Source organism: Neomonachus schauinslandi, chromosome 8 (assembly GCF_002201575.2).
Source record: "Neomonachus schauinslandi chromosome 8, ASM220157v2, whole genome shotgun sequence".
Classification (NCBI taxonomy): Eukaryota; Metazoa; Chordata; class Mammalia; order Carnivora; family Phocidae; genus Neomonachus; species Neomonachus schauinslandi.
Genome location: NC_058410.1, coordinates 106,129,566 through 106,151,919, shown reverse-complemented (window position 1 = coordinate 106,151,919; position 22,354 = coordinate 106,129,566). Strand labels below are relative to the sequence as shown.

The 22,354-nt window shown below is 54.3% G+C and overlaps 1 protein-coding gene across 1 annotated transcript; it reads left to right on the top strand.

Annotated features, from left to right (window-relative positions):
* The first annotated feature begins 7,877 nt into the window (after window positions 1–7,877).
* On the top strand, window positions 7,878–20,157 carry CAPN11 (calpain 11). Its single transcript, XM_021692053.1, has 21 exons — window positions 7,878–8,114; window positions 8,472–8,541; window positions 10,401–10,519; window positions 11,386–11,519; window positions 11,698–11,866; window positions 14,015–14,098; window positions 14,195–14,280; window positions 14,474–14,548; window positions 14,734–14,894; window positions 15,042–15,217; window positions 16,562–16,573; window positions 16,884–17,095; window positions 17,387–17,426; window positions 17,525–17,593; window positions 17,676–17,733; window positions 17,875–17,939; window positions 18,208–18,276; window positions 18,739–18,817; window positions 18,912–19,028; window positions 19,720–19,778; window positions 19,876–20,157. The coding sequence occupies exons 1-21, from the start codon at window positions 7,887–7,889 to the stop codon at window positions 19,900–19,902; spliced, it is 2,109 nt and encodes a 702-aa protein (XP_021547728.1). The 5' UTR covers window positions 7,878–7,886; the 3' UTR covers window positions 19,903–20,157.
* The last annotated feature ends 2,197 nt before the right edge of the window (window positions 20,158–22,354 follow it).

Sequence of the window (22,354 nt, the reverse complement as noted above, 5' to 3'; positions counted from 1 at the left end):
GGGGCCAACAGAAGATAATGGACAAGAGCTGAGGGTTTAGGTTCAAATCCCAGCTCCGCCACTTACCAGCTGGGAGACGTTGGGCAAGTTGCATCGTACCTCCTGAACAGGAAAACTGTTGTCCTCACACACTTTTCCCACACCAACCAGTTCTCCAGCTCTCCAGGCACCAGCTGGGTGTGCTACGGTTCCAGTCAGTTCTGACACTGGCTACCTGGAGTCAGCATCAGATCTCACAAGGGCTCCGTCCCACAAGACTGCCCCCGCTGCGGACACCCATCAGGAGTCGCAGGCTGTCACCTGTGCTTCTGATAGACCAGCTCTAAATCAGGGCTCTCACGACCCCCCGTCAGGTTTTGCAATGTGCTATGACAGCTCACAGAACTCAGGGAAACACATCTATCAGTTTCTTGGAAAAGGATATGTTAAAGGATACCGATGAATAGCCAGATGAGGAAGGACATAGGGTGAGATCAGAAGGGTCCCAAGCTTTGGCGCTTCCGTCCCTGTGAAGTTGGGGCGCACCACCCTCCCAGCAGGTAAATGTGTTCACCAACTCAGAAGCTCTCAACCCAGACCCCATATTTAAGGATGTTTATGGAGGCTTCCTCATAGAGGCGTGATTGCTTATTAACTCAATCTCCAGCCCCTCTCCCCTCCCTGGAGAATGAGTGGGGCTAAAAGTTCTAGGCTTTTAATCATGGCTTGGTCTTCCTGGCCACCAGCCCCCATCCTGAGGCTATCCCGAAGTCCTCCAGGAATGACCTCATTAGAACAAAAGACGAGGTTATTGGGCGCCTGGGTGGCTCAGTCCGTTCAGCGTCTGCCTTCGGCTCAGGTCATGATCCCAGGGTCCTGGGATCGAGCCCCACATCAGGCTCCCTGCTCAGCGGAGAGTTTGCTTCTCCCTCTCCCACTGCCCCTGCTTGTGTTCCCTCTCTCGCTGTGTCTCTCTCTGTCAAATAAATAAAATCTTAAAAAAAAAAAAAAAAAAGACGCGGTTATCACTCACAAGATTCCAAGGGTTTAGGAGCTCTGTTTCAGGAACCAGGAGCAGAGACCAAGGATATATTTCATACCGTATCACCTCTGGCCCTCACCTTTCTCCTTTATAACATGCGGATAACGATACCATGTCCTTGAGCTGTTTTAAGGATTAAACAAGCGGAAAGTTCTTAGCCCAGTGCTTGGCACATAATAAGAACTTAATTAACTGTAATTAATGTTCTTACAGATGAGGAAGTTGAGACTCAGAGAGGGGGGTGGGGAGAACTTGTCCAAAGTCGGCTTGGGACAAGACTCTGTGATTCCATTCAGTGACCTGAGCATCTGCTCTGTGGCCAACGCTCCGCCAGGCTGGGCAGAAGGTCACCGGGATGACCTCGACAGTCCCCGTCCTCAACGGCCATACACTATACTATAGGGCGGGTTTCTCAGGTCAAAGAGTTCATGCTTTCCCCTGGAGAGACATGACAGCCAAGCCAGTGGCCTAACCATGACAAGGAGAGTGTTAGGGGTTGAACTGTGTCCCCCCACTCCAAAGATATGTTGAAATCCTAAACCCCAGTATCTCAGCATGTGACCTTATTTGGAAATGCGGTCATGGCCGAAGTAAATAGTTAAGAGGAAGTCATGCTAGAATAGGGTGGGTCCCTAATCCAATACAACTGGTGTCTGTATGCGGAGAGACACAGAGAAGGGCATGTGAAGACACCATGCCATGTCAGTGGGAAGGTGCCTTTTGAAAAGGAAGAGGCTTTCAGGATAAAAGGGTCAAGTTGGGGTGTCAGGGACAATCCTTTCCTAGAAGCGTCGGGCTTAAGGAGGGGGCCTCAGACTTGTCCTGATTGGACAGTACAATGAGGACAGCCAGCCTGGTAGAGGTGTCCCAGGTAGGGGTGCTGGGACTCCCATCCCCGCAGGGAGATGGCCCTTGGGCTGGTGGGTGGGGACCAGACAGATCAAAAGGGGCTAGGTTACTGACCGTGCCAGCCTGGGGGGGGGGGGGGGGGGGGTGGGCAGTGCGTAGGAAGACAGAAGAGGAAGGCAGCTATTAAAATGTGCCACTGCCCCAGGTCTCCCACTGCAACTGGAGAGTTCTGGGTGGGGGTGGGGGTGGGGGCTCTCCTCCCCCTCCCCCCAGAACCTTCAACTGTCAAGCACCACGCTAGCCACCAACATGCTGTACTCCCCAGGTAGGCGCTGATGGGCCTTGTACCTCCGCAGACTAGGGCCTCCCCGCAGGGAAGTGCCTGAGCCCCCTGGAGAGTGACCCCTCCATCAGACTGGATGCTCCCTTCCTGACACAGTCCACTGATGGCCAGACCCCCAGGAGCCCTTCCTCCTGCCTCCACTGACAGTAGGGGAGTCGGGAAGAGGAGAGGGACCAGTCACCCCGCTCTCACAGCTGCCTGGGAGGAAGGCTTGTATGAGGGAAGCCCCAGCAGCCATTAGAGAAATAAAACTCAGGGAACGGAGAGAACGTCTCCCCAGCCCAGAAAAGTGGGCCTCTTGGTCCAAAAAAGACCAGACCCTAAGAGAACCACAGGAACAGGACTCTGGAGGCAGGCCTGGGGACGTGACCTCAGGGCCTGAGGGAGACAGCACCGGGGAGAGGAGCGCTCAGCAGAGTTGACCTGTTCTGTGGGGTGGGGGCTAAATGGTGGGGGGCAGCCAGTCCCACCAGCAGAAGGGCTCAGCCCTGTCCCTCCCACTATAAAGGGCACCCCAGATCCTGGCTTCTCGGGCCCGCACCATCTGCCTGGGCCCTGGAAGCGTAGGCCTCGCCCTAAGAGAAGACCTAACCCAGTCCTCACTCTTCAGAAGTCCCCTGAGGAGTCTAGACAACGTCTTTGTTTCCTGCCAGCTTTGGAAACTCAGCTGTCCCCAGATCTGCAGGCCTCCGTCTGGTGGGGAGGTTGCACCGCCCTCCGCGACGACTCCCCGCCTGCAGGGGAGACAGGATACACACCTGGGACAGAGAGCTTCCTAGCCACTCGTGGCCACCTGTCTGTCCTTCCCACAGCCAGCCTTGTCTGTCTGTCTCAGCTTGCCCACGCCCCTAGCCCACCTGACAGGGCCCTGGTCTGTCACCCTCTCTGGAGACATTTTTGGTGATGACTGTGGTGGAGCGTGTGTGTGTGTGTGTGTGTGTGTGTGTGCATGTGTGCGTGTGTGTGCGTGCGTGCGTGTCCCGGCCAGCCAGCTGAGTAATGCGCTCAGACCCAGCACTCCAGAGGGATGAGGAAGCTGAGATTTAACTTCCCAGCCTTGGTCTGCCCTCTGAGGTTCTCCAGTTTTCCTGGACCCCAGCCCCTCCTCTGGTCCTCCCAGACCCCGAGGACAGACCGGCACAGTCACTCCCGGAGGCAGCCAAGTCAGAGGCCTCTGAAGGCGACCCCGTGGTGGAAGGGCAGAGTGGTTCGCCTCACTGCGTGGGTGCCCTTGGGCCCCTCACTTAACCCAGGTCTCTCAACCCGGACACTTGACATTTGGGACTGGATAACTCTTTGTCATGGGGCTGTCCTGAGCACTGTAGGATGTTTAGTGGCCTCTCCAGCCTCTACCCACCGGATACCAGGAGCACCCCCTGCTCCCCAGTTATGCCAACCAAAGATGTCTCTAGACATTGCCGACATTGCCGAGTGTCCCCTGGAGGGGGGATCTCCCAGGTGGAAGACCTTTAGCCCTAATGCCTCCGGGTGGGCCCTGGGATAGGCGTAGGTCATGTGGGACAGTCATCCCTGCCCTGCTGGTGACCAGGGCCAGGGGTGAGGACCAGGTGATGAAACAAGACCAGTTCTGATTCTCATCCCTCCTCGGGATGTTCTGCAGCCTGCCTCTCTGGACCCTCTTCACCTGAAGGGGGCTCCAAGGTTTGTCCCCCACAGGCCTCCCTCCAAGTCTTTCCCTTGCTCTTTGAGCAAAGAAATAAGCCACTTACTCGCCTGCTGCCGCAACACGCCCCTTTATTCATTTTCCCCTGGCCTGAGGGAGTGAGAAGGAGTTCCTCTACTATTTCTAAGAGAAAGCCAGAGGGCCTGGGTGGGAAGAGAGAGGGTGGGGGCAAAGGGAGAGGAAGGGGGAAGAATGCCCAGATTCCCACTGCACACACCCTCTTCCCTGCCCCCAACCCTGATCCTTCCAGAACCAGGAAGTTCTGGTGCACCCACCCTCAGGGGCCCCTCAGGAAGAAGGGGGCAGTCACTCCCCCCCCCCACAAGAACCTCCCAATTATCCCACCCGATCTGGGTAGCCTCTCTCCCCAGCCCCTCCTCCCTGCCTCTATGGCCCATGAAGCTGAAGAGGGATAGTTGAGAGGGTCCTCTCAGAGCTCCCCGCAGGCGAGTGCTCACTTCTGACTCCTCGATGCCCAGCACAGACTGAATGTCCCATGAAGGTGGCTGAGATGAGTTACGGTTTGCTCTAAGGAGCTCACACCGAGACAGACAGACACACCGAGATCCCAACATGCTCCTGCATCCTTAGGATCATTGAGTCCTAGGAGGGAGGAGGGCTGCTCTATGATCCCAGTAGGAACTCAAGAAATACCATTTACTCAGCCAGGTCAGTAGGGGAAAGGCCACCATCATCTTCTGAGCACCTACTGAATGCCAATTCATGTACGTTGCATCATTTCATCCGGAAACACCCTTCAAGGTAGGATATAGCAGCCTCTTTATGCAGATAAGGAAATCAAGGCTCAGAGACATAAAGCAACTTGCCCGTGGTCACACAGCTACCCACTCTGGTTCAGTGTAGCCCAGCCCCTCTGCTAAAGAGAAATCAGCTGCCTTCTTGACCCCTCTTCCAACACCTTGTCCAGACTCTGCCCCTGCACCGTGGCTCCCTCCTCGTGAAGCCACGAGTGATGGGTAGGAGTTCGGACCAGCCCGCCCCTGCCTGACTGCTCCCCACCAGGTGTGCAGCCTTGAAGAAGCTCAACCTCTCTGGGCCTTGGTTCTTCCGTCTGTAGCAGGGAGACAGAACAATAATAAAGCTAGCCATCAGGGTTGTTGGTGTGAGGCTCCCCGGAGCTAATGCACGGAAAGCATTTAGAACCAGGCGAAGCTTTGCGCCAGGTCCTCGAACACCGTTAACTAGTATTTTTATAACTGCTTTGTAAGTGCTAGTCCCTTTTACAACTGGGGGAGATTCCTGATATCTTCTCATCACAAACCGTAGGCTCCGTGGAAGAAGCCAAGGACAGGATCTCCCGAGTCTGTCCAGCAAACTCACCCTAATCCTTACGGCCAATGAACTTTTCTCAGTGGGGGCCAGCAGACTCCAGGCCCCAGGGACCCCAAGGTTACTCCAGAGAAGCCTTTATGCGGTGGCCAGGGCCTTTGCTCATGGCCTGCACCAACGCTCTGGCTTCCCTGGGCTGAGGTGAGCTCTTTTTGGTCCCCAGCCCAGGCATGGCCGATGGGCAGTGCTGGATTGGAGTCTGTAGGGTGCACCATTTACCAGGCATCTGGGGAGAACTCTCCCTAATGGAATGGAGGGTCCCAGGGATGAGCCACATGCCCATCTATCCCTTCACAGGGAGAAACTAACATGCATGACCCTCCTCCCTTCTAGGAGCACTGGGGCACATCATTCAAAGCATCTATTAAGCACCTACTATGTGCTCAATGCAGCAAAAAAAAAAACAGACAAAAATTCCTGCCCTCATAGGCTTTCATTCTAGTGAGGGAGACAAATAAAAAAATAATAATAAATATACGTCTGGCCCCTGACGGATAGTCTGTCAGGGACGAGAGTGGGACAGGGAGCTGGGGGGCAGGGCAGGAGACAGAAAACAGATTTGCAAACGTAGATGAAAAATCCCTACAGTGCAATGCAAGGCATTCATTCTTTCATTCATTCATTCATTCATTCATCCCCTGAAAGCATTTCTGAGCCCCTGCTGGGGCCAGGTGCTATGTGAGACAGAGGGAACCCAGTGGTGGTCAGAGAAGCCCCCACCTCCACCCTTGAGAGCTCACAGACAAGCCAACTCAGAACCGGCAGGCAGCGATGGGTGTCCCAACAAAGGAAAGTGCTGGGGGTAGGGGCTGCCCCAAACCCTGCCTGGGCACATTAGGGGAGGGTTTCCCCAAGGAGGTGGCATTGAACAGGGCCTAGAAGTCTGAGCAGGACTTTCCCCAGTGGACAAGGTGTGTGTGTGGGAGCAGGAATGATTCCAGTTGGAGGCACCGAGGCAGGAGCGGTCCAGTGCGGCTGAGAAAAGGCTCCCTGTGCTGGAAGGTGCTGGGCCTCTCGGTGGCAGCCTGGTTTGGGTTTGTCAGGCTGACAAGGGGAGACCATAGGGGCATTCCTGGGCCTAGGGAAGTCCCAAGGAGACACCGCTGTGGGACAGGAGAATGGGTGTGCTTGGTTGGGGTAGTGGGAAGAGTCAAGGGGCATCAGAGAAGTTTCGCCACAAATGGCCCATAATCCCCTTAGTTGATGAAGATGGGGAGATGGTGCTATTCCACAGGACTTCCCGCTGCGGAGAGGCACCTCCCTCCAGGGGGACTGTCAGGGTAAGGTCACGGGCCTTGTCTGGGGTCTGCAGTCAGACTCCGTCCCATGCCCACCCCTCACCTGTGACCTTGGGCATGCTCCTTGACCTCGGGACCTCTGCTTCCTCTTCGGGTAATTGAGAATATTGCATGGATCTTTCTGGAGGCTGGTGTGCCTGGCGCAGAGCAGGCACTCAGTGCTGTTAGCTTTGCTACTGTAACCCCTCTCCTTGTCTGCCAACTCGAGGGAGGACGAATCACTGAGACCCCCTGCTCTCGCCTCGGTGGAACTCAGCCTTCTGTGGGCTCAACCTGGGTCTCAACCTCTAGACAGCCTAGACCCCTCCTGCCCCTCCCCGTAGCTGCCCCTTCTTTTCCCCACTCTGGTTCCTCCCACACCTCGGCACCAACTGGGCTCTGCTTAACTCAGACCACACCCTTCTACTACTCTCTGTCTCTACGTAGATTGGCCTATTTGGGGCATTTTATATAAATAGAATCATGCAGTCTGTGGTTCTTTGTGACTGCCTTCTTTCACTTAGCATCATGTTTCTGAGGCTCATCCATGTTGTAGCATGGGTCAGTACTTCATTTCTTTTTTTTTTTTTTGAGAGAGAGAGCGAACACGCGCGCGTGCACACACATACACGTTCACGAGCATGCACAAGTGGGGGAGGGGCAGAGGGAGAGGGAGAGAGAGAATCTCAAGCAGGCTCAACGCTCAGTGCAGAGCCCTCACGACCCAAGACCATGACCTGAGCCAAAATCAAGAGTCAGATGCTTAACGGACTGAGCCACCCAGGTACCCCCAACACTTCATTTCTTTTTGAATGATATTCTTGTATGAATGATATTCCAGTATGAATGATATTCCATTGTATGTATGTTTCTCGTCTTACTGGTTCTTTTATCAGCTGATGGAACTTGGCGTTTCTTCCCACTTTTTGGCTATTGTGACTAATGCCACGAACATTTGTGTACAAGTTTTTTATAGGGATATACGTTCTCCTTTCTCTTGGGTATATACCTAGAGGTGGAATGGCTGGATCAAATGGTAATGATTCTATGTTTAACTGTTTGAGGGATGGCCAGGCTCTTTTTCAAAGTGGCTGCACCCTTTTATATTCCCACCAGCAGTGGATGAAGGTTCCAATTTCTCCACATCCTCTCTGACCCTTGTTATTAACAGTCTTTTTTATTATAGCCATCCTAGTGGTGGATCATTGTGGTGGGTTTGCATTTGCCTAGTGACTGATGGTGTTGAGCATCTTTGTGTATCTTCTTCAGAAAAACTATCTATCCAGATCCCGTGTCCATTTTTTTTAACTGGGTTATCTGTCTTTTCATTGTTAAGCAGAGTCCATTTTCACGGATCGAGGAATGGCGGCTCACGTAAGCCAGAACCGCCTCAGAGCCAAGGGCGTGGGCCAACACCACAATGCCCAGAACTACAATAACCAGAACTATGAGGACCTGCAAGCAGCCTGTCTGAGGAGGGGAGAACTGTTCGAGGACTCCTTTTTCCCTGCCGAACCCAGTTCCCTGGGCTTCAAGGATCTGGGCCCCAGCTCCAAAAACGTGCAGAACATCTCCTGGCAGCGGCCTGGTGTGGGTATTGGGAGGGGAGGCGTGGATCCCTTGTCGGAGTGGGAGGACTGTTCGTCATGAGGCCCCTGTCACTTTGAAATCTCCCATCCCCCGACCCTCTATCCTGACCCTGGATCAGGCCTGGGGACAGTTCTGGCCATGCTTACGCCAAACCTCTCAGAGAACCCCTGGGAAAATCCCTCACTGACCTTGGCTGTCCCATCGTACAACTCTGCCGAGCCGGTCCGGTGACCTTCTCCTTCCGGTGCCATGTTTTCCCCTAGAACTTGGAGGTGGACGTCATTCCCCAGAAATGATGAGAGGGAGGTTAGGAGGGGGATGTCTGGGCACCCTAAAATCCTTATTCCTTCTCTGCAGCAAATCACAAGCAATCCTCACTTCATTGTGAACGGGATCAGTCCGACAGACATCTGCCAAGGCGTACTTGGTGAGTGGGGAGCAAGAAAGCTGGTGTGGAAGGAGGGGGTGAATCGCGGAAGAAGGCTGAGGTAGGGGGAGTGCCAGGGTGTCTTTTGAGGCTGGGGAGCTGGGACCCCCTAGGTTCAGACAATCTCTCTTCTTTCCCTGCCCCTCCCCTTCTGAGGAGAGGGTAGTGAGGCTGCCAGGTATATTCTCCTTGCTCCACCCCCACCAGTGTGATTCCAGCCCCGCCGGCCGCTCTGGGTCTGGAAGTAAGCTGGGTGGTCTATCAGTTACCCATCGCCACATAATCAATTGTCCCCAAGACTTAGTGATTTAAAGCAATGACAAACATCTATCATCTCAGTTTCTGTGGGTCAATAATTCGTAAGGAACAGAGCAGGTGGGGTCTGACTCAGTCTCTCATGAGGCTGCCATCAAGATATCAGGGGGAGCCCTGTTCATCTGAGGGTTTCACAGGAGCTGCAGGATCCGCTCCCAAGATGGCACGCTCACGGGCCAGGAGACCTCCGTTCCCTGCTTCGTAGGCTTCCCCGTAGGACCGCCTGAGTGTCCACACAACCTGCTAGCTGGCTCCCCCAGACAGGGTGATCCAAGAGAGAGAACAAAGAGGAAACTGTCATGCCTTTTACCGCCTCAGGAGAACACACACACGGTCCCCTCCACCACATTCCATTTGGTTGAAGCAAGCCTGGAATCTGGCCCATGTTCAAGGGGAAGGAGTTAGGCTCTGCCTCCCGAGCGGGGGAGAGTCAAAGAGCTTGAGGACCTATTTTTTAAGCACCTGCAGAAAAAAAAAAAAAAAAAAAGCGCCTGCAGGTGCCAGAACTTGCTCCGTCTCACGTATCAAATAAAGGAGCACTAAGTTCCTCGGCCCACTCTCCCACGGGCTCCTGTGACAGCCCCAAGGGATAGCTTCCTCCCTGAGGAAGGGCTCCTCCAAACCCTTCATTGCATCTTCAGGGGTAAGACCAGGGCGGCCTTCCTCTGGGGCTGAGTTCTGTCGTATCTGTGGCAGAGAAAAGCGCAGGTTGTGGGCAGGGCGGAAGCCAAGGACACCTCAGGCCTCACGTCTGCCGCTGTGGCTCACTGCGCTGCAGGAGGAGAGCTGGCTTCCTCCTGGTTAGGTGTCCTTTTGGCAATGGAGGATTGGAGTGTCCTTAACCCCCCCCACCCTCTGCCTCCCCCCCAAGGGTATCCCAGACGCTTTCCCGGTGCCCTCAGCCTGAGCCTGGCCTGGAACACACTCAGGGTACCACCCTGCGCTCGGCCCCACCCAGCAAGGTCCGAGGTACCCAGGAGAGAGATTTCGATGGATGACCTTGGCCTAGGGATACTGCCCCTAGGCCCCATCAATGCCTAGCCCCAGGGACCCAGCCGGGGTACGGACTAAACTCTTTGGGTCTCCAGTATGATGTGGGTGGCATCAGGGAGAGATGTCTTGATTGCTACACCGATGTAATCATAGAGTAGAAGTAGAAGGCAGGGGGCATGGGGAGAGGTGACTGGATTTGTTCAAGGGATGGGAGAAAACCGGCTCTCTCCACAAAGCAGATCTCAGGGTAAGGAGCAAGACGAAGGCCAAATACTTCCTCCCCAAATCCAAAAACCAAAGCATCTGGCTCTAATTTGTGAATCTCTTACCTAATAGAAAAGATAAAGAGGCTCACCCCCAGAGCCTGTTCCTTCAGCCCTGTTTCTCCCTACTAGACTCCTTCCTGAACAATCCTTAGTGGGACGGCCAGAGGAGGCGCAGCTCTGTGGGGGAGGGGCCACAGAGCCCGTTCCTGCTCCTTTAGGGCTTGGATTCTGGGACCCAGGCTCACAAAATGGGAGGGAGAGGCAACCCCTTTCCTGTCTTTCCAGGGGACTGCTGGCTGCTGGCTGCCATTGGCTCCCTTACCACGTGCCCCAAACTGCTGTACCGTGTGGTACCCAGGGGGCAGAGCTTCAGGAAGAACTACGCTGGCATTTTCCATTTTCAGGTGAAGGCTGATTTGGAAGCCGGAGTTGTTTTGTGGTGTGTGTGTGTGTGTGTATGTGTGTGTGAGAGAGAGAGAGACAGAGACAGAGAGAAAGAGGGGAGGGAGAAAGAAGAAGAATTATATGTGCTTTGAAGTTACCTTTTTTCTTTTCTTTTTGAAAAATGACTTTTATTAGGGTGGGCTTTTGTCTAATTATCAGAGAAATATCTGCTCACTAAAGAAATCATGTAAGCTAATTTTTTAAAGCCCCAAAAGAAAATAATCGTTATCAGTTCGCGGCTCTCCTCCTGCTTCTGTCTCTCTCTCTCTCCCTCTCTGTCTCTCTGTCTCTTTCTCTTGGTAGAAATGTGTGCATGTGTGTGTGTGTGTGTGTTTATGTGTGTATATGACATTAGGTGTCAACAGTCAGTCAGGGTCACATAATTTTTGTAATCTGCTCTTTAAGTTTAGTGCCATGAACAAATTCCCCACATCACAAAACTATTTCTTAGAATCACAAGAGTTTTTTAAAACCTCAGAAATCCTAAAGCCCAGCCAAGGTCAAAAGTGGGTGGTGTCCCTCCGGAGGCCCTGGCAGAAACTGGAGTTGAGGCTGGGGGCGAGGTTCAGGCTTTTCATTGCCTCTCACCCACGCCTCGGCCGTTCTGGGGAGTGGGCGCTCTGCCGCGGGCGTGTGGCTGATCCTGGCCACTAGGAGGTGCTCGCATAACACAGCTCTTACACAAGGAGTGTGTGTGCGCATGCGGGGGTGGGTGGGTGTGCTCGTGGGAGGGGGTGTGGCGCATGTGTGCACGCATGTGCTTGGACGAAGGCCTGCGCCACACAGATGCCCTAAGCCCCACTGAGGTCCACCTTGCCGCCCACAGATGTGGCAGTTTGGGCAGTGGGTGGACGTGGTGGTGGACGACCGGCTGCCCACCAAGAACGGCAAGCTGGTGTTCGTGCATTCCGCTGAGCGCACTGAGTTCTGGAGTGCCCTGCTGGAGAAGGCATATGCCAAGTGAGTGCCCCAAGCTGGGCTTGCCTCCAAGCCTGCCCTGACAGCTAGGGGGGCAGCTGGAATTAGGGGAAAAGGCAGAGGGAGGTCAGGGCATCCCTTCCTTCCCTCCTCACGCCCTCCCATGTCCAAGCTGAACTGTCTATCCCAGGGCGCAAAAGTGCCCTCTCTGTGCCCACAGGCTGAACGGGTCCTATGAAGCACTGTCGGGGGGCAACACCGTGGAGGGCTTTGAGGACTTCACGGGGGGCGTGACCTATAGCCTCCAACTCCAGAAGCCCCCTCGGAACCTGCTGAGGATGCTTAGGAAGGCCGTCGGGCGATCCTCCCTCATGGGCTGCTCCATCGAAGTAAGCCATACTTGGTCCTGCCTCAGGGCCTTTGTACCTGCTGTGGCTTTCACCTAGAAGGTTCTTTCCCCAGAGAGCTGCATGACTAGCTCCTCCTCATTCACATCTCAGTTCAAATGCCCCTTCCTCAGGCTTCTCTTCTCTACCTCCCAATCTAAATCAGTTGCTCCTAACCTCATTTGCTCTTTACTTTTTTATTTTCCCTTCAGCATTCATGGTGCTCAGTCATGGTCTTACTTATCAGTATTGTTATTCACAGCCTGTCTTCTCCCGGCTGTTTCAGTCAGTGAGGGCAGTGACTTCTCTCATTCACTGCTGGATCCCAGGACTTAGGGTGCTGCTTGGCATGAAGTAGACGCCCAGCAAATAAATATTTATTCAAATAAATAAATGAACCCGGAGAGCAACCATATGACCCTGCAGTTGCATTCTTGGGCTTTTATCCCAGAGAAATGAAGACTTATGTCCACACAAAAGCCCGCACACAAATGTTCACAGGGGCTTTATTCATAGTAGCCAAAAACTGGGAACAGTCTAGATGTCTTCAGTGAGTGAATCATTAAACTGTGGTGCATATATGCCGTGGGACATGACTCCGCAATAAAAGGAAATGAACTATTGATACACGCAACTACTTGGATGAATCCCAAGGGAATTAAGCTGAATGAAAAAACCAAAGAGTTCCATTTCCCTGACAGTCTTGAAATGATAAAATTATTTTAAGATTTTATTTTATTTTGTATTTTTTTTTAAGAGATACACAAATAGAGAGAGAGAGAGCGCGTGTGCGAGTGGGGGCTGGGGATGGGGGTGGAGGGGCAGAGAGAGAGGGAGAGAGAGAATCCCAAGCGGGCTCCGCACTCATCACAGAGCCCGACTGGAGCTCGATCTCACCACCCTGAGATCATGACCTGAGCCAAAGTCAAGAGACGCTTAATCGGCTGAGCCACCCAGGTGCCCCTTTTAAGATTTTATTTTTAAGTAATCTCTGCACCCAACATAGGGTTCAAACTCACAACCCTGAGATCAAGAGTGGCACACTCCACCATCTGAGCCGGCCAGGTGCCCCGAAATGACAAACTTTTTTAAAAATGGAGAACAGGGGCGCCTGGGTGACTCCATCGGCTGAGTGTCTGACTCTTAACTTCAGCTCAGGTCAAGATCTCAGATCCTGGGATCTGTCTGCCTCAGGCTCCGCACTCGGCGGGGGTGGGGGGTCTACCTGAAGACTCTCTCCCTCTGCCCCCTTCCCCACCCCCAGTTACAAACGCGTTCTCTGGCTCTGGCGTGAATAAATAAAATCTTAAAAAAAAATAAAATAAAAATAAAATGAAAGTGGAGCACTGATTAGCAGTTGTGAGAGGTCAGGGAAGACGACAGCAAGAGGAGGCGGGCCTGGTTATCAGAGGGTAGCCCGGGGGATGCCTGCGGTGCTGGGGACCGTTCTGTGGTGGTGGTGCAGAGAGCACACACGGGGTACAATTGCACAAAACATACATAAAGGACTACTGGCAAAAGTGGGGACATTTGTAGAAGCCTGACAGATTGCATCAACATCATGACAATCTTGCTATTGCTATTGTACTACAGTTTTGCGAGATGTTACCACTGGGGGAAACGATACGGGATGCATTGGATCTTTCTGGATTTTTTCTTGTTTTCCGTAGGCCCCATGCCCAATGCAGGGCTTGAACTCATGACCCCAAGACCAAGAGTTGCCCACCCTACTGGCCGAGCCAGCCAGGTGCCCCTCCCTGGATTATTTCTTATAACTGCATGGGAATCTACAATTATTTGCAAATACCAGGTTTAATTTAAAAAACAAAAAACAAAAGTGAACCCCAGGGCGCCTGGGTGGCTCAGCTGGTTAAGCATCTGCCTTCGGCTCAGGTCATGATCCCGGGGTCCTGGGATCCAGCCCTGCACCACACTACCTGCTCAGCGGGGAGTCTGCTTCTCCCTCTCCCTCTGCCCCTCCCCTCTGCTCATGCTCTCTCTCTATATATATCTCTGTGTCTCAAATGAATAAATAAACTCTTTTAAAAAAATAAAAATAAAAAAAAGTGAACCCCGAGAGTGCTCACATCTCTTTGAGGGCCCCAATGCCTCTGACCAGATCCTGAATTCCTCTCCTTCTCTGTTCTGTAGGTCACCAGCGATACCGAGTTGGAGACCTTGACCCAGAAGATGCTGGTGAGGGGGCATGCTTACTCCGTGACCGGCCTCCAGGACGTGAGTCTGCCAACCGCATGCTATCCTGAGCAAAGGAGCCCCGGGGAATCCCTCCTGCCTGAGGCCCCTGACCTTTGGCCACACCCCTCCCACCAGGTCTCCTACCAAGGCAGGACAGAGACCCTGATTCGGGTCCGGAATCCCTGGGGCCGGATCGAGTGGAACGGAGCCTGGAGTGACAAGTAAGCGCCCCTGACCAGCACTGTCCGGTGAGGGGCAGAGCGCCCAGCAGACCCATGAGCGAGGCAGTGCCACCCACCAGAGTCTCCATCTAACTCAGGACCCTCACAGGCAGGGGTGGGGGAATCCCTTGGGGAGGACCAAAATGCCTCCTGAGCCCCGCCCCTCTCCCTCCACCGCCTGTCTCTGCTCCAGCGCCAGGGAGTGGGAAAACGTGGCACCCGACGTCCAGAAGCAGCTCCTGCTCAGGAAGGAGGACGGGGAGTTCTGGTCAGTGCAGCTCGGGGCAGGGAGGGGGGCGGGGGGCTTCCTCTGCCCCCATGCCCCGTCCCTTCCTTTCCTCGCCACCCTCGCACCTGCGCCTTTGATGGAGAGGCTCCTCGGGGGGCGGGGGGGGGAGCTATGGGTGTGGGGATGCCGCCGGCTCCAGCCGTCACCCCGCCCCCGCACCGCAGGATGTCCTACGAGGACTTCCTGGACAACTTCACGCTGCTGGAGATCTGCAACCTGACGCCCGATGCCCTCGCTGGGGACCACAAGAGCTACTGGCACACCACCTTCTATGAGGGCAGCTGGCGGCGCGGCAGCACTGCGGGGGGCTGCAGGAACCACCTTGGTGGGTGACGAGACCCAGGGCCCACCGTGCAGGACGTCGGGGGCCCCCCCAGATCCCGCCGGCCCCGTCGAGGAGGCAGGCCCCGGGGCTGGGAAGCCCGTCCACCCCGGGGAAGGGCAGAGCCCTGCTGACCTGCTTCCTCCACAGACACGTTCTGGAGCAACCCCCAGTTTAGGATCTCTCTCCCCGAGGAGGACGACGACGATGACCCAGAGGACGACCAAGCCGTCTGCACCTGCCTGGTGGCCCTGATGCAGAAGAACTGGCGACGGGCGCGGCCCCAAGGAGCCCAGCTGCAGACCATTGGCTTTGTCATCTACATGGTGGGCACTCCAGCAGGTCCCCGAGCCAGTCTCTTGCTCCCTTGCCTGGCCTCACCCCTGCAACACCCTTCCGAAGGCCTTACGAATAGGAAGGCCTTCCAGTAAGAGGAAGGAGATGGAGCACCAGGGAGGTGGGGTTACTTGCCCAAGTTCACACACCCAAGGCTCAGAAACAGAGCCTGTGTCCTGATTCCCAGATGCTCTGAGACTTCTCCACACCATCCCCAAGTCTCCCCGCCCAGATACCCCCACACAGAGCATTGACTCCAGCAGCCAAGAGAAATCCCTGGCAATGTTTCCAAAATCGTGCTTTGCAAAATCTTATAAATGACCATTTGTTCAAATAGTTATGGAGCCCCTGCTGTGTGCCAGGCCCCAGTCCACTCTCCACTGGGTCAGTAGTGAACAAACATAGACACAAGTCTTGCCCTCCTTCTAGGCTGTGAGCCCACCAGGTTAACAGACACCAGACATGCCTCAAGATATTTCCAAGGTTAGATGTGGTCCTTCAGGAAAGGTTATATTCTCTACTTCCCACCCTGAGCTCTGCAGGGCATCAACGTGTTAAAGGCTCTGGTTATCTCTATAGGAGAACAACATATTTATCTTGGTCTACCCCACCTTTTTACAGAACTAATGGGTCTAACCCACTTGGTCTAACCCACCTTTTTTTTTTTTTTTTTAAGAATTTATTTATTTATTTGACAGAGAGAGACACAGCGAGGGAGGGAACACAAGCAGGGGGAGTGGGAGAGGGAGAAGCAGGCCTCCCACAGAGCAGGGAGCCCAATGCGGGGCTCGATCCCAGGACTCCGGGATCATGACCTGAGCCGAAGGCAGCCGCTTAACGACCGAGCCACCCAGGCGCCCCTCTAACCCACCTTTTTACAGAACTATTTTACAGAACTATGTTTAACGCTCCATTTCGGTAATCACCTATTACCTTCCTGCAGGATAGGAATGTTCCATGGAAAATGCTCACGTTCAGGAAAATGCTCTCCTAGATTTTCATCCCAGCTGATTTTTAGCAGTGTGACGTTGAGCACGTTACCTCACCTCTTGGGATTCGGTTTCTTGTCCTTAACCTGCCGTGGTAGAAATGTGCCCCCACTGGCAAAACTTTGTATAAACTGTACTTTGCTCTCCCAAACTTAGGGACTATCAGTATTAATGCTAGGACTTTTAGCTATTCGAGCCCATGCCCCACCCTGCCACCAGTGTCCCAGGGCCCTTAACACCCCCCAACACACACACACACACACACACACACAGTACCTGGCTTGTACAGGCCTGAGCCCCTTCACCATCCTGGGGCTCTGACTTCCCTCTCTCTTCTCTTCCTAGGTCCCAAAAGAGGTACAGAAGATGTGGGGCTTGATTCTGGGCAGGCGCTACCCCACCTCTGGCTGCATGTGGATGGGCAAAGGGTGGAATTCAGCCAAGGGCTCTCAGGGCCGCTGAGTTAGGATTCCAGTGCCCTAGGGCCCCAGGTGGGAGTTGGGGCAGGAGATCATACTGGGGTTACCTGCCAGGTGGGTGGTGTCCAGGACTGGTCAGTTTGTGGTGACACCTCCCGCAACCCTTGCCCAGCCAGGCTTCACTTTCGGGGTCCCTCTCGCCTTACCCTCCCATGCCAGCCCTGTACCCACCTCCAAGGCACATATAGTTTCAGAACATCCAGGATATTCGCTTGAAGAAGGACTTCTTCATAAAGTATCAGGACCATGGCTTCTCAGAGATCTTTACTAACTCACGTGAGGTGAGCAGCCATCTCCGGCTGCCTCCGGGGGAATATGTCATCATTCCCTCCACCTTTGAGCCACACAGGGATGCTGACTTCCTGCTTCGGGTCTTCACAGAGAAGCACAGTGAGTCCTGGTGAGAAGCCCTGCCTCGCTGCTCCAAGGCCACCTGCCCAAGAGCTATAGGATGACACGCTTAGGGAGCAGTCATCGGGTCCTCCCCAAATCTACCCCTATTTTAAGTCAGGGAAACTGAGGCACAAGGACGGGGAGTCCCAGTTGGGAGCAAACCAGAATCAGAACCCAGATCCCATGCAGCCTGTTCCACGTTGCTTCAGATACATGACATGATCTCACAACCACCCCACTAAAATCCCTGTCTCCCTGATCCCGGATAACTCCCAAGACTTCCTCCACTTTTGCTCAGGGAACTGGATGAAGCCAACTACGCTGAGCTACTCCAAGAGGTGAGGGGAGGCTGTGGGGTGGAGGGATCAGAGGAAGCATCTGGGGAGTGAGAAGGAACTTTCGGGACTGGGTCCCCTTCTCACTCCTTTCCCTGCAGGAGAAATTCTCTGAGAAGGACATAGATCAGGACTTCATACACTTGTTTGAGATAGTGGCAGGAGGAGAGGTGAGAGGCTGAGGGTTGGGTGCCCAAAGGAGGTGGCCAGGGTGAAGGCGCCAGAGAAGAGATTGACGGTCCCCCTTCCTAGGGCAAGGAGATCGGCATGTATGAGCTACAGAAGTTGCTCAACAAGGTGGTCACCAAACGTGAGTCTCCCAACCCTCCCCCTGCCCCCTGCCACTCACAACCTTTCCCCTACAGCTTCTGCCCCACCTCGACCATTCCCTGCATCCCCCACAATGCCCCACTCACTCCTTCTGTCTTCCCGCCCCTTCCCTCCCTCACAGTCAGAAACTTCAGGACCACGGGCTTCGGCCTAGACGTGTGCCGCTGTATGGTCAACCTCATGGATGTATCTTCTTGTCCAGCGCTCTCCCACCTCTGACCCCCACCCCAAGCCTGGCCCCCAGAGGTGGCCACCTCTCTGGCCAGCCATGCCCTCCTTCCTGCTGGGGATTAGACTCTAAGGTAGCAAAAGATGCCATTCTGGCTGTTAACATAGTGACCACACAGGAACCCCTGGTCTCACACAGCCCCCCACTCAGTGAGCCCCTCTGCTTCCCTGACCCCAGGATACCCTCTTCACGCTCCCTCCTCTGACATCCTTGACCACCCCCCAGAAAGATGGCTCTGGCAAGCTGGGGCTTCCCGAGTTCCAGATCCTGTGGAAAAAAATCAAGAAATGGACGGTAAAAAAAAAAAAAAAAAAATTGAAAGGACAGTTTATGGTGGGCAGAGAGGGCGGTCCTCAAGAGTGATGGGGATTAGTAAGGATGATGCTAGAACGGGAGCCCCCGACTAGACACACACATACACAGGACAGGACAGGATCTGTGGAAGTGTTTGTGTATTAGCTGGCCAAAATAGTTAACAATCAGTACAGTCCAGGCATCAGCCCGCTTAAAGGGTACATGCGGAAGGCCCAGTTGGGAATGGGTCTTTCCGACTACTGACTCAGTTTCCAACCCGCTCCCTTGCCAGACGTCCCCTACAGTCACTAGATGACAGGAATACTGGGCACTCAGAGAGTGGGCCAGGGTAGGCAGCCCTGGGTCTTGGGTAGCCCTTGTAGGTTAACTGTACGAAAGCATTTCATTATTTCAACCACCACCCTATGCACACGGCCCTGCCTCATCTGTCTGTCCCTTCAGGACATCTTCCGAGAGTGTGACGAGGACCACTCAGGCAGCTTGAACTCCTATGAGATGCGCTTGGCAATCGAAAAAGCAGGTTAGCAGGGGGTCAGGAGAGGGTTTGGGGGCAGGGAGGGAGGAAGCAGCGGCCAGAGGGCTGGACTCCCCGTCCGCACTCCTCTCTCTCCCAGGCATCAAGCTGAATAACAAGGTGTCGCAGGTGCTGGTGGCCAGGTACGCAAACGACGACATGATCGTGGATTTTGACAGCTTCATCAGCTGCTTCCTGAGGCTGAAGGCCATGTTCAGTGAGTCAGTCATCTGCCCACTCCCCACCCTGGGCTAAGGACCAGGGCAGCCTCCCACACACCCACATGAGGAGCACTCTGCTCCCAAACCACGCCCCCTTAAGAGCACAGATGATCTGGGTTCAAATCCCAGCTCCACCACTTGTTGGCTCTGTGCCTTGAGCAAGTCATTTATCTCTCTGTGGCTCTGTCCTCTGTTCTCATCTATAAAATGTGGGCAACAGGGGCGCCTGGGTGGCTCCGTCGTTAAGCGTCTGCCTTTGGCTCGGGTCATGGTCCCAGGGTCCTGGGATCGAGCCCCGCATCGGGCTCCCTGCTTGGCGGGAAGCCTGCTTCACCCTCTCCCACTCCCCCTGCTTGTGTTCCCTCTCTCGCTGTGTCTCTCTCTGTCAAATAAATAAATAAAATCTTTAAAAAAAATAAAAATAAAAAATAAAATGTGGACAACAGTATTGGCCTCCTAGGATGGGGGTCCAGAACACAGGGGTTCGCATATGGCGACACTTAGCATATGGCTCCTAGCAAGACCATGAGGTGTTATCCTTAAGTCTTTCCGTGGCTGAGGGTGAGCTGAGAAGCAGCAAGGGACAGCTTCTTACGCCCTTTCTGACATCCTGCCTCTTTGGGAGTGGGTCTTGCAGACCACAGACTCAGCTCCCAAACAGCTCCCCTTGCCTCCTCTCCGAAACAGCTTACTTTCTGTCCATGGACCCCAAGAATACTGGCTATATTCACCTGAATCTGAACCAGGTACATGGAAGGGATTTTCTGGCACTCCCACTCACGGCTCCCCCAGCCATCCTGCCCACCCCCCCCATCCTTGGATCTGCTTCTTTTCTCCCCACAGTGGCTGCAGACAACCATGTGGGGATAGAGGAGCTCCAGGAGCCTGGCTCCCATCACCACCACCACCAGTGTGGGGCTTCTGGCCCCAGAGCAGGGCCTTCCTTGCTGCGCTCGGCTCTGCAGTCTCTGCTGATGGAATGGGCTCCAGCTAGTAGCACCCGGGCCCCGGATGCTGAGTTTCCTCCATCGCCACCCTCCCATCGCCACCCTCCCATCACCACCCTCCCAGCCCAACGTGTTTCTCTTTTTCCCCAGCCTGCTTCTGGTGGCTGGATTCCCCCGTGTCTCTCTCTCTCTCTCTCTCTCTCTCTGAGTATATTTTCCCGAGATTAAGTGTCACTTCCGCAGTGGCTGTGGAGGCTCTCCACACTTTCCTGCTCACACCCGCCCGCTCACTGGCCTCCTGGCCCAGCCCCTCTCTTCTCTGCCTCACTTGGGAGCGTTATTATAATAAACAGCCCATGCCGCTGGCTTCCATGTCCCGTGTTTCTATGCCAAGAAAATTCTGGCGGGGGTGGAAATCACTTCCCCAGCCCCAAAGAAGGGCCCCAGGAGCTCTCAGGGTGTCACCCTACTTCCAGGGAAGAATGTGTGACTGTCACAAAGACTAGAGGGTGCTGTTGACATTTATGTGCGGCACAAGGGATGCTAAAGGCACAGCAGTCCCTCCCCGCGGACTGTACTGAGCAGGGTACCAAGGAGCAGCATGGGGGGAGACCGCACTGGGCAAAGTTAGGGGCCCACAGGGCCCTAGCCTCCTCTCTCCTCCCCTGGGGTCTCCAAAGGTGACAATGCAGGCGTCTCAAAGGTCAAAAATCCATCACCCCCACCAGCTAGCAGATCATAGAAATGAACGGACGCTCCTGGGTGTGAGGCCAGGAGGGCTGAGGACTGTGCCAACAGGTGAGTTCCTGCCTGCCTGGAAGGCGTTCTGGTTCAAATCATTTTTATTGTTAGAGACTTGCTGCCTGCCAAACTACTGCCCTCCCAGAAAGGATCAAGGGACCCTCGGTCCCCCAGTTCTGGACCTTGGAGTCTCTACCCCCAGATCCCCCTCCCCCAGCCTCTCGCTGCAGTGAGAAGCCCAGACCACCTACGGCAGCCCCTCAACTGCATATCGCCTATCCTTCCAGATCTTTCCATGGCTTCCCCTCTGGTCTCTCCGGCCTGTACAATGGGTCCTGTGCGTGCAAGCTTTTTAGCCTCTTGGCCAGAGACAGCCTCCAAATCCTCTTAGCTTAGGGACCTGTTGACCTTAAATACATCTAGATCCTTCCTGCGTGTGTGTGCACTTTTGTCCTGGGGAGGGGAAGGGAGGGGCAGGGCGGGGCGAGGCAGGGCTGGCTTCGAGTTCCTCCTGCAGCCTTGCTCCGAGGTTTCCTTCCATTTGCAGGACACCAACCCACCCCTCTTATGCTTAGCTGGGGGCTGGGATTCCAATCCACCCCCCCCCCAGTCTGGTGACTGATTCTCTGCACCATCCCTGCCCCCTGCCTCCTTTGTGGCCTCAAAGATGAAACTGAGTCAGCCAGCCTCTCCCTCCCCTGCCGCTCCCACTACCTCCCAGAAATCATCTCCGCCGGCCACCTCCCTCTTCCTTCCTCTGCCCTCTACAAATTCTGTCTGAGAGGTCACACTCTCTTCAGGAGCCTCTTAAAGAGTGGTTCCTCCGCCCCACCTTCTGCCACCTTTTCCCCACAGAGCTGCTCTCTAAGGAGCAAAGAAATGTTCCCTGGGGGCAGGGCAGGGATCATCTGGGGAGGCCCAGAAACTAGCAGGTCCTTTGAACTTTTGAGAGGTCCTGGGCAGTCCCACTGGGTTCTGGGAAGCCCAGCAAGATGCTGACCCCACCTCTTGTTCCTTGCCCTAGCGCAAGATGCTGCCAACTTCTGTCTGGGTTGTTTTGGGCAAGTTATTTTACTTCTCTGACAGTCTCCTTTTTCTCACCTGTGGACTGGCGATGTTAAACAATAAAAATTTTACTGAGTAATTTAAAAAATCAAATTAGCGGGGGGCGCCTGGGTGGCTCAGTTGGTTAAGCGACTGCCTTCGGCTCAGGTCATGATCCTGGAGTCCCGGGATCGAGTCCCGCATCGGGCTCCCTGCTCAGCAGGGAGTCTGCTTCTCCCTCTGACCCTCCTCCCTCTCATGCTGTCTCTCATTCTCGCTCTCAAATAAATAAAATCTTTAAATAAATAAATAAAAATCAAATTAGCGGGCACCTGGGTGGCTCAGGCAGTTAAGCATTTGCCTGGTTAAGCATCTGCCTTCGGCTCAGGTCATAATCCCCGCATCAGGCTCCCTCCTCAGCGGGAAACCTGCTTCTTCCTCTATCCCTCCCCCCCACTTGTGCTCTCTCTCTCTCTCAATTAAATAAATAAAATCTTTAAAAAAAATCAAATTGGCTTTATTGAACAGTTCCTGCATTGGGCAGCATCCCACCTAGCAAACAGAAAGGTTTGTAGAAAAAGAAAAAGAAG